Genomic DNA, 12,542 nt, shown 5'->3' on the forward strand with positions numbered 1-12,542 from the left:
ACAGTCTCAGAAATTCTCAGAAGCAGTTTCGGTTCTGTCTTCCAGGGTCACTATGAGTTGGAATTAAGTCAATGGCGGTGGGATTGGTTTGGGTACTATTCAGCTGTACAGAGATACAGATTTTGAAATGATACAGATAACCAGAATACGATATTATAAATTAACTGTTGTTCTGAAGTGCTAGCGAGTCAGTGCAATTCACAGCAAGCCTGTATAGGGTTTCCAAGGAGTGGCTGGTGAGTTTGAACCACCGTCCTTGCGTTCCAGTGCATTATCCTGCAGTGCTACACATAAGTCATAAAAAATAAAAAATTCAGTTCTAAAACACTGTAAGTTGATGGTAAGTGATAGAGTTTTAGATTTAATTAACTAGACAGTAGAGTGAATGAATGTACTTAAACTTTACGTCTTGTTCAAATATATATATTACTAGTTTCCAGCCATTCAAACCCTGTTCTACAAAGGGACAATGGCTGTGACATTTAAAAAGAAGAAAACACAAAGATCAATTATCAGATAGATTATCAAAGAGGAGGACTTGTCTTCTATGGTTCTTAGCAGCTCTCCGTTTCCCCTTTTGGGCTATAGTGCATGGGGATGGGAAGGGTGATGGAAGTTAGATTTCATACAGATTAACATATTATAAGTATACCAATGAACACTCTATAACACCCAAATGAGTTTAGAGAAATGTACATACCAACAACAGCCAAAAAAGAACAGCGAAAGCAATCAAGGGTAAGTTTAAAACTACTATCATTTCAAAAAGGAGCCCTGGTAGTTCAGTGCATTACCCATTGGGCTGCTAACTACAAGGTCAGCCATTCAAAGCTACCAGCTGCTCCTCAAAAGAAAGATGAGGCTTCCTGCTCTCTTAAAGATCTGCAGACTCAAAAATCCTATATGGGATCACAAGGAGTCGAAACTGAGTCGACAGAAGCATCACATCAAAAGTATGTTGGTTCCTACTGTTTAAGATGTGCTTTACTGACCATGCAAAGGCTTTCTATTATGTGGATTATGACAAACTATGGATAACACTGCAGAGAATGAGTATTCTGCAATACTAAGTCGCACTATGAGGAACCTGTACATAGACCAAGAGGCAGTTGTTCGAATAGAACAAGGAAACACAGAATGGTTTAAAATTAAGAAATGTGTGCGACAGGGTTGTATTCTTTCACCATACTTATCTAATCTGTATGCTGAACAAATCATCCGAGAAGCTAGATTATATGAAGAAAAACGTGGCATCTGAATTGGAGGAAGACTCATTAATAACCTGCAATATGCAGATGATACAACCTTGCTTGCTGAAAGTGAAGAAGACTTAAAATACTTACTGATGAAGATCAAAGACCACAGCCAGTGGTATGGATTGCATCTCAATGTAAAGAAAACAAAACTCCTCACCACTGGACTAATAAACATAATTCTTATCAATGAAGAAAAGATTGAAGTTGTCAAGGACTTCCTTTGGCTCAGATCAACCATTACAGATGCAGCAGTTAAGAAATCAAACAACATTGCATTGGGCAAATCTGCTGCAGAAGTTATCTGTAAAGTGTTCTAGAGCAAAGACGTTTAACTTTGAGGACTAAGATGAGCCTGACCCAAACCACGGTATTTTCAATCACCTCATATGCATGTGGAAGTTGGACAATGAATAAGGAAGTTCATAGAGGAATTGATACATTTGAGTTATGGTGTTAGAGGAGAATACTGAAAGTACCATGGACTGCCAAAACTAACCAATCTGTGTTGGAGGAAGTATAGCCAGAATTCTGCTTAGAAGCCAGGATGGCCAGACTCTGTCTCTCATACTTCAGGCATACTATCAGGAGGGACCAGTCCCTGGAGAAAGATATCATGTTTGGTAAACTGGAGGGTCGGAGATATGAGGAAGACCCCCAATGAGTTGGATTGGCACAGTAGCAGCAGCAATGGGTTCAAACATAGCAAACGATTACGAGGTTGGCGCAGCACAGGGAAGTGTTTCATTTATATGTATGGTCTCTGTGAGTTGGTACCCGGAAGAAAGATGAGGCTTTCTACTCCTGTAAAGATTTACAGCCTCGGAAGTCCTGTACAGGGCCGCTATGAGTCGGAACCAACTCCATGGCACATAACCAATCAACCAACCATGAGTTGGTACCAATTTGATGGTACCTAACAACGTTTAAGATGAAACATCTATTTAAAATCTCAAACAAGGGTCTACTTAACTTTTAACCCAAATGACACATAAGAGCTATAACTTTGCACTGTGGATGAGCACTGGACTGGGAACCACAAGGTCGGCAGTTCAAACCCACCAGCTGCTCCTCGGGAGCCCTATACAGGGCCACTATGAGTCGGAACTGATTCAACAGCACTAAACAACAACAACCCTGAAGAAAATTCTACCAAACAGAGACAGACTTGTCTGTTCTGATTTCTGACACTTGGCTCTCCACATTTCCCGCTAAAAGCTCAGACTCCTGCAGGAGGGTTCTTTAATTGCAAAAAGTAAGAGCACGGCTCTGCAGTGACAAAGAACCATGTCGGGAGATGAATGTTTCATCCTGCAAAACCAGTAACCAGCAAAAGAGCAGACGTGACCTGCAGATATGCCAGTAACATCCAGGGAACAAAATCTCCCCAAAAAAACAAAACAGGCAGAACATGCAAGACACTTAAAAGGTGTGGTTAGAAACGACTATGGTAAGCCCATCGTAAAGAAACGCTGGCCCTTCTTCAAGATGTTTGTGACCTGCCCTGTTTGCATGAACTCAGAGTCCATACCGTTGTGATTCTGTGGCAAGGTTGGCTCAGCGTGGCCCACGCTGTCGTCGTGAGTCTGTGGCAGGGTTGGCTCAGCGTGGCCCACGCTGTCGTCGTGAGTCTGTGGCAGGGTTGGCTCAGCGTGGCTCACGCTGTCGTAGTGAGTCTGTGGCAGGGTTGGCTCAGCATGGCCCACAGAGCTCGGATTCTGCCAGTCCTAGAGATGGCTTCTTGGAGCCACTCGCCTCTCCCAGTCGGGCCATGATGGTTCTTCTAGCAAGGCCCATGTGGAACCGCAGACAGTGAAGAAGGGTCCACATGGGGTGGTCAAGTTTCCTTGGTAGTTACGTTGGCACTACTGAGCCAAGCAGGTGGACACTGCAGTCCTTGAGTGGCTACTCTGAGAAACTCCGAGCAACAGCTCAGATAGCCGCCTCTAAGAGGCCATGTATGAGCAGCAATACTGTCCCAAGTCCCACTGTTGTTAAGTGCCATCCAGTCGATTCCAACTCATAGTGACCCTGTATACGGTTTCTGAGGAGTGACTGGTGAGTTTGAACCACCAACCTTGAAGTTCAAACTGACCTTGAGGTCTAGCTTGGCCTATGGCACCACACTAGGACTAAGGCCTCCCAACAAGTGCAGGACTTGTCTCTGCTGTGTTGGCCCCCTTCTGAAATGATGGCAACCTCTCTAAGCAATGTTCTTACCCTGCCCTCAGAGGATGACTTCCAGTTCTCTCAGGTATTCAGGAGCTCTGGTAGCGTAGTGGTTACGAATCAGGCTGCGAATCTCAAAGTCAGCAGTTCAAAACCACCAGCTGCTCCATGGGAGAAAGATGAGGCTTTCTGCTCCCGTAAAGATTCATAGCCTTGGAAACCCTGTATAGGGTCACTATAAGTCGGAATCGACTTCGCAGCCCATAAACAACCAACCATTCAAAGCAAGATCCATCGAAATAGGTTTGACTGACATCTTTACCTACACTATCAGAAACACCCAGAGGAAGCTGCTGGAGTGCCCCCTAGCGGGAGGAAAGGCCACACACACAGCACACAGGTTGTTCTAATGTAGCCACTAGGGTTTGAGTAGGGCTTTGGGGCAAAGAGAAAACTTGGTGTTGTGATAATACCTGATGAGTTTTAACATTAGGGCTTTATAAAAGCTCCTGGATCCATGTTACTGACCTAGGACTAAAGTAAGTTTACTATCCAGATGACTCGGTTTTATTGTTTGCTTTTATTGTATGCTCACAACCATCTCTGGTATTGTTGTTAAGTGCCATCCAGTCAGTTCCAGGAAGCAGCTGGTGGGTTTGAACCACCAATCTCATGGTCAGCAGTCCAAGTGTTTACCCTATGATACACCACCCATCTCTACGCTGCCTTTAAACAGAGATTGCGGGGCTTTTCAGGCACCGAGTCAGACACCCCCGCAAGGCCCTTGGAGGTGTGCATTAAGTTAGCACATGTGTCACACTGAAAGCCTGATGCAGATGCAGAAGCCGGAAGCCACACCAGCTCAGCACTGGCCACTGCGGAGCTGCCCTCGCCCGTGGAGGCCAGGACCCTGCTGCATGTGCTATTTCCCCTCACGGTTCCAGCACTTGGTGCTTCCACGTGCTAGATGACAGGAGCAGATGGAGACAGAAATTTGTTAAAATTTTGGTTTGTTGAGCAATCTATTTCTGTAGATGTTTGCATGCTTAAAACACTAAAAAATAAATAAAATAACATAAAAGACAGCTCTCCATGCTGTTTCTAAAACTAGAGCTTATCCCAGCCTGCTTCAGTCTCCTGTGACCAGACACTCCAGACAATCCTGGCCCCAAACCCGGCAAGCTGAAACCCGCCAATGTCTGACATTACAGGTACGCTCCTACTGCTAAACACAAGAGAGCAGCAGCACAGGGCATGTCTCAGTACAACACAGTAAGGCAGTTCTATGTGCAAAAAAAAAAAAAAAAAAAAAGATGCTGGAAAGCAAACTGCATCATCAGACACAAGAACTTAAAACAAACAAAAACACAACTATGAAAGGAGAAGCTGCAGAGAGGAAATGAAGGGAGGTAAAGAAAAAGAAAACAAGACCCTACCTACCGAGCTCCCTGCCTCTACCCTGCCAGCTCCGTGTGGGCAACATCCAAGGAAGGACGTCTCCACGGGGGTTCACACGGTGTGGACCAGGTCACAATCACTGGATCACCGCTGGGGCGTGATGCTGAGTCCATTCTGACTCAAAGGGCCCCACGTAGTACGGAGCAGAACTGCCCATGGCTTCCCAGGCTCTCCATAGGCACAGAGCCCCAGTGAAGAAGACCACCAGGTGTTTTCTCCTGCAGAGTCGTCTGGGTGTCCTAACTACCACCACCACCTGGACTCCTTACTGGACCACTAGAGAAACCTGTTCAAAACAAAGAGCCACTACTTGGGGTGGAGTACTGAGAATCTGAATTTCTGCCCGGCACAGTTATATTTGAAAGCTGCTGATGTAGAGAGAACCCACTAAGTGCATAAATGCAGCTTGTTCCTTCTCAAGTTCCCTTGCCCACCCCACTCCATGGATATAAATGGTGCCCAGCATCCAAGGAAGTGGGTTGGCAGGTACAGAGAAGTCAGCCCGGAGGGCTGGGAGATGAAAACACACTGAACGAATATATTCAGTAATTGAGACAGCAAAGTGATGGACAAGGGTAATGTGCGTCAGATTGCCGGCTGTCTGGGAGGGGAGTTATAAACCAGGAAAAACATCACTGTGGCATTGGATTGGAAATGGACGTACCAGCACGAACGCTAAGGATTTAAAATGCATGTCCACACAGAGAAAGCATTTTAGCTACATGTGCACCTGTGGATGGATAGATGAATGGGCAGATGGACAGATACAGAGGACCTATGTTGTGTTCCTGACTCTCTGCTCCAAGAGCCTAGAAGCAGAAACACCTCATAAGCAAACAAGCGCCCCGAACACCCAGATCTGAATTTCTAGATCCCACATAGCACCACAAGGAGCCAGGCCCTCTGGTGAGACGGGAAGCGCGGCCGGTCCCAACACGAGGTTAGGAAAGAGAAAGAGGCACGTGGAACATGCTGTTGTACAAAAAGTCCGAGTGTTCACCTCGTGATGGAGACACGTCAGGATACAGAAGCCAGGTGGCTTCCGGCCAAATGTGGCGCATTCTGGCATCAAAATAAGTAATAAGAGAACTCAACTACAGGCATACTTCAGAGACAGTGTGGGTTCCACGGAGCACTCTGGCTGCACTTCTTCCAACACAGATCTGTTGGTTCTTTTAGCAGCCCACGGTACTTTCAATATTCTCCTCCAACACCGTAACTCAAAAGCATCAATAAATCGAATAGCACAATAAAACGAGTTATGTATGAATTGTATGGTTTCCCAGTGCAAATAAAAGTCATTTTTATACCATACTGTTGTTGATCAAGTGTGCAATGTTGGTGTTGCCATTGTTGTTATGGAAAAGCCTGAAATACTGTGAGAATCACCAGAACACAACCCACACACAACAAGTGAGTGAGTACATGCTATTGAAAACACTTGCTGGAAACCCAACATCCATGAAGCACAATGAAGCAATGGGTAACGAGTTGTGTGTGAATAACCATTGAAGACAGAAGGTCCAGAGTCCATACTGATATACACAAATGAATACATACATGGGGGTAGAGGGAAATTAAGTTCTTCCTACAGTCAAAGGCCAGCAGAAGTATAGAAGGAATGACGGGAACAGATGGTCACAGAGAGCTTCATAGTGGTGGTTTAGAGGAACCAGAATCATCAATAGACAATCATGCTGCTGAGAGGAAGTCTCATGGGATAAACAGACTTTGTTGTTGTTGTTAAGTACTGTGGAGTCAGTTCAAACTGACTTTGGGGTTAGTTATATCAGAATCTCTCGCCCATGGAATGCTAATCCAAGACAAATTTGGTGGCTTTGGAGGAACCTGGCAAACACTAACCAGACAAAGTGATCAAGGTTAACATCACTGGTGCTGGTGGTCAGCACAACTATGTGGGCCCCTGACCTGACTTACAGGGAACAGCCCAGCGTGACTCCGGCAGCCTGGCCTGGGCAGGCCACATGGGAATGAAAGATCTGTACTCCTCAGACTGCTCTGTGTGTGTGTGTGTGTGTGTGTGTGTGTGTGTGTGTAAACGGTGGGGAAAGACCCACAAGCCAGGAGGACAACTGTGTGTGTGTGTGTTTCTGGACCCGGCAGGAAAAGGCAGCGTGGTTGGAATGCCTGGGAACATGGGGTCAGATGACAGACTGGGGAGAGAGAGGTAGGGAGGGGACAGGGCACGGGAAAAGAACTAAAACGTTAAAAAACAAGAAATCCAAAGAATGGAAATGGGGAATTCTCTGCTTTTCTCACCACTTTTCTGTAGCTGTGAAATTATCACAAACATTTCCAACTTAAAAGGACAAAGAAACACATTCTGTTCTACTGAAAGCCCAACCTGTCTCCTGGAGTTTACAACTCAGCTGTCAAATGTGTTCTTCCACTAAAAATTGTAGTCTGAAGTCTCAGCCTGGGAAGCTGCTTATTTCTCATACGTTTAATTTGAACGATCCATACCAATGTAAAAACGCATGAGGTCACCACAGGGAATGGTAGGTTCGTATCAAGAGGCTCCATTTTCATAGAAGGTAGTGCTAACAATGAGAGAAACCAACAGTCCGCGAGAAGTGCCAAGGGCAGGAGGCAGGCTGGACTGGCCAGTGGGGCTGCAGGATCACGTGGGTCCCACTGGCAGAGAAGCAACACCGCTTCCACGAAGCATAGCACAAAAGAGCTTCCCCTTCCATATTGGCCTGGCTGGATTCCAGCGTGCTGTGCAGTCAAAACGCAGCTCCTCTGAAATCCTCTGTCCAAATCTCTGACTGATGGCCCCTTTATATGAATGGATGATGGTAGAAAATTAGGCGATGCATAGAGTTGGGAGGCTGGGGAGAAGAATGATTCCTATAACTCACGCAAGCCTCGTAAATCAACGTGATAAAAAAGACTACAAATCTGTTCCATTTTCAGTTTTACTATAAAAAAAAGCTATCACTTATTTAAACCGTTTTAAAATAAACTAGATAACCAAATGAGCAAATGCACATTAGATGCAGGGTTCAGAAGCAGAGCAGAACTGACGATTTTCATCTCCGTGGGCAACATGACATAGTGCAAGAGGAAAAGGAGGAAGGCAGAAAACTAGCGGAAGATCTGTGCAGATGTCAACATCCCCGGAAAGGCGGAGATCGGAACCACCTGTGAAGCACACAGAGTAGTACGAGCCACAAGGCCAGTCATCTCATCTGGGGGGCATGGAGAGGCCTGCGCCCCGCGACTGGAGATGATAGCCACGGGGTGAAGCCAAATGATGGTTTAGATGGAAGAAAAGTCAGGTTTCAATCCAGCAATGATTTACTGAGAATCTATTACGTGCTCACGCTTGTGCCCAGTGCTTACAGACATTCTACTGAAACCTCGCAGCAGTTATGTCGTTGTTACTTGTTGTCAAGTGGAGTCCCATCCACGGTGACCCTGCATGTGTCAGAGTAGAATTCTGCTCATAGGACTATCTGAAGTCTAGCAGCACACCTTACTTAAGCAATCTCCAGGTGGCTTTGAGCCCTTAATCTTGGTTAATAGTTCAGTGTTTCACCATGTCTGCCACCCGATGTAATGTTGCTATTGTTTAGTGCTGCTGAGTCGAATCTGACTTATAGCAACCCTGTATACAGTTTCAGAGTGGCTGGTGGGATTGAACTGCCAACACTATGGTTAGCAGTCCAGTGTTTGCTCTTCAGTGCCACACCAGGGCTCTTATGATATGATTTGTTGCTGAGTGCCACTGAGTAGGTTCTGACTCATAGCAACCTTGTACTGGCTTTCCCAGGAGCAGCTGGTGGATTCGAATTGCTGGTCTTGCTGTTCGAACTGACACAGCAGTTAAGTGTTTATCCTACAATGCCACAGCACAATCCTATGACAGATGCTTAATATGAACACGGAATGACACAATCGTGCAGAAAAAGCAAACACATGCCAATTCCCTTCCCACCCCAGTCACCACCAGGAATTTAACCATTAGCATAAAGACAGACAGGTCTGTAGGTGGCATTGTCCACGAATCTGTAGTCTCCACCCTACTGCAATGAAACAAGCATGCAGTGGGCAAGGTGCACATCATAACAACGACACACCAGGATGACCAAGAATGTGCGGTGGGAGCTGGAGTACCGGGTGCAGGTCCCCATGCCACTTCCTACAAGTCACTCGGTGTCCCCATTTGTGACAGCATGGACAACACTACTATCTGCTCGTGTCTTGCCCGAAGTTCAGGATTCCCATGAGTAGAATGGTCACAGGCACACACATGGCCAGAAACACAAGGTCGATGGGCATGGCAGGAAGAGTGGGAATATGCCCACAAATACATAAGCCTTTGAAAGAGGATATATGTACAACCACTCCTGCAAAGGTAACCATGAATGTGGAGGAGCATAAAGTGCGCAAAACGATGAAAACGTCTTAGCTATTATCAAATATCTTAAAGCAGTGAGTTGGAGACTATGGAGGCTCAGGGTCATAGTCTCAGGGATACCATGGTCAACCAGCATAACGTAGTCCACAAAGACAATGTTCTACATCCTATTCTAGTCAGTAGCTCTGGGATCTTAAAAGCTCATGACTGGTTGTTGAAGGGGCAGCTATTGGTCTCTCCATGTATGGAAAAAATCAGAGTGCTAAGAACTGAAGATGCTTGGAGTCATTTAATCCAGTAGACGAATGGACCATGTGAACGACTCTGAGACCAGAAGAACTAGATGGTGCCCAGCTACCAGTACCAACTGCTCTGAAAGGGACTATATTCGAAGGTCTTGGGTAAAGTGGCAGAAAATGTAGGACAAAACACAAAATTATGTAAAAAAAAAAAAAAAAATTAAATTAAAAGACCAGGTTTTCTGGTCAGAAAGAGACTGGAGGAACCTGAGAGTATGGGCCTTGATTACCATTCAGGTCTGGAAAGGAAATCACCCTGGTGGCCCCATGTTCAGCCAGGCAGTAGGCAGGGTATATAGGAAGACAATACCACTAGCAAGGTGGGCTCACCACGGAAAGGTCAATCATTCAAAATTCAAAGGGCAACATGTACCTAATGACAGAGCTGAGAAGGCTGGGAAGGTGGGTGGGTGGGAAGGAAATAGGAACCCCAGAGGGGGAAGTGGGATCACTATTGTTTCACAGAGGTGATTACAGTCATTGAGATGAAACAAAGTGGATGATTTATTGAAGATAAAACTGATGATGCTGTCTGTAAACCTTCACTCAACTGACAATAAAAAGTTAAAAAAAAAAAAAAAAAGTGCACACTGCTGACCATCTTGCTTTCATACACACACACACAAACACACACAAGCTCCAAAGTTACAGTTCAGCTACAGTTTAATTTCACAACCTATAAAGTTTTCCTCAGCTAACCGAAACTTTGACTTTTCTAGTTTTGAGTGCTGTAAAACAAAAATGCTGTGGCCTTCACCATAAAAAGTAAAAAAAATAAAAAAAGAATGATTCCAAGATCAAAAACCGAATGTGAGCGTGCAGCTCTAGCATGGCTGCCCACTTACCTCTGAGTAGGCCAGCGTGATGTGCTCGTAGATGCCCTGGTGCTGGTGAATGACGTCCTCCAGGTCCTGCAGCTCGGATGGAAGCCCCACCTCACCACAGGCTTTGCACCATGAATCCACGTTGCTCATATACTTGGAGATAAAAAATACACAGAAAAGGTTATTTAAATGAATGGCTACTTAACTGAGAAATCAGTGGCTCTTCAACATGGTTCTGACAATTAGGAGTGCTGAGAGAGACTCTAGACGACGCTGTTGTCATGGACTGTCCAGTAGGTTCCAACTCACAGCAACTGTAAGTACACAGAGGGAAACACAGCCCGCCCCCCAGCACGCACACAATCAATCCTGTGCCCAAGCCCAGCTACTGAATCAATCCGTCCTGTTGAGGGTCTTCTCTTTTTCACTATCTAAGCCTATAACATCTGTCGAAGAGAAACTGAGAACAGACATCTTGCTTTGATTCTGTGGTTTTCTCTCTCTCGTAATCAATGAGAAACTTTAAAGAAATCCATGACCAAAATGAATCTGCTGGCAACTTTTCTTTAACCCAAAGTTCAAATCCTTCCTTTTTCCCTGTTAGAAGCCGGGCTCATTACATTTAAATTTCAAATGATACGGCTGAGTGGGTGGGCAGTGACCACCCTGTGAACTGACATCCATTATCTCAGAAGAAGGGGAAGACAGGGTTCAGTGGTGGTAAAATTAGCCAATTCTTGATCTGCTGTATTAATCCCTCCTCTTCTCTTTATCAGGTTATCAAAGGAACCAGTCCCTGGAGATGGACATCATGCCTCCCCCCAATCCCAGTAAGATGGCCTGACACAGTGGCTTGCAACAGTGGGCTCCAACACAGCAACAATCGTGGGGAGGGCGGCGGGCCAGGAAGGGCTTGGTTCAGTCGTACAGAGGGTCACTGGGTCACTATGTGCAGAAGCAGACCCAGAAAACATTGCAGATCCAGCTAGAAGAGACTGCCAAGCCAACGCTTCAATTTGTAGCGAGAGATCCACTATGGTGGATGGGTACCAAGAATGGGCCCCTTGTCCTCACCATGGATGGACCTGAGATCCACTCCTTTTGTATTGAACTTTGCGAACTTACATCCGGGCATCCTTTCCTTGACAAGTTACTCTTGTGCACTGTCTGTTTGAGGACCCCGGCTTCCACTCGCCATGTCGTGTTCTTTTCACCTTGAGGAACTGGTGTTTGTTGCTTGGGTTTCCTGGGGAGTTTCCCCAGATGCATTATTTGAATCCTTTTCTTGGACTGGCTTCAAGAAATACAAAACTGAGCTCAGTGAAAGGTCTCCTATTTCATCTAAGGAAGATCTCAGGCAATTGTATTTCAATGTTTGCCCGAGTTTGGGGATAAGGAAACTTGGGTTGGATCAGAGGGAAGCAAACATCATTACAGGTGAGTAGCAAGATCAGTCTGAATGGCAGGCTGGCAGTGCAAATTCACCAAGTTGCTTCTCGGAAACCCTACAATGGGTTGCTATGTGTGGGAACCAACTCAACGGCACTTAACAACAACAACAAGCTCAATAGGGTTAGAGAGGAGAATACAGTGTGCTGTAGACTGAGTCCTGGCTCACTGCAAACCTGTATAGGGTTTCCAATGAGCTACTGACTGGTCTGAACCCTACAGTGTCACACCAGGACTCCACATGTTCGACTGTTGTTGTTGTTGTTGTTGCTAAGCGCCCTGAGGTTGGTTCTCGCTCACAGCAACCACAGGGGTTCTGAGGAGCAGCTGGTATTTTGAACTGCCAAACCTTGCAGTAAGCAGTCCAGTGATGACCCTACAGCACCACACCAGGACTCCACATAATCCAGTCAAAAGAAAACCCTGGAAAAAAGGCGAGCGACTGGCTGAAAGATATCAAAACAACTGACTACATAAATTGCTTTCAAATCAGAGTCTACTGACAAAAAGACCATACCCGTATTTCTCACACAAATATCCTATGCTCACCTTCTACATTTGTTTGACATGACAATCAAACTCTAAGCAATATGCTAATATTTTACATCACCATGTTGATGTAAAACAACAATACAGAATGCTTATGGGAAATAACGGGTGGTGAGAGTGGGTTTTGAGTGGTTGGCCAACAAGCATGGAATGCTTG

The 12,542-nt window shown here is 45.5% G+C and overlaps 1 protein-coding gene across 1 annotated transcript in view; it reads right to left on the minus strand.

Annotated features, from left to right (window-relative positions):
• TRIO (trio Rho guanine nucleotide exchange factor) overlaps positions 1–12,542 on the minus strand; it is a 275,442-nt gene that overhangs the window by 225,033 nt on the left and 37,867 nt on the right. The window contains exon 7 of the mRNA XM_006874154.1: positions 10,409–10,540. Coding sequence (XP_006874216.1) covers positions 10,409–10,540 — 132 coding nt within the window. The remainder of the gene's footprint in view (positions 1–10,408; positions 10,541–12,542) is intronic.

This window comes from Chrysochloris asiatica, unplaced genomic scaffold, assembly GCF_000296735.1.
Source record: "Chrysochloris asiatica unplaced genomic scaffold, ChrAsi1.0 scaffold00264, whole genome shotgun sequence".
NCBI lineage: Eukaryota > Metazoa > Chordata > Mammalia > Afrosoricida > Chrysochloridae > Chrysochloris > Chrysochloris asiatica.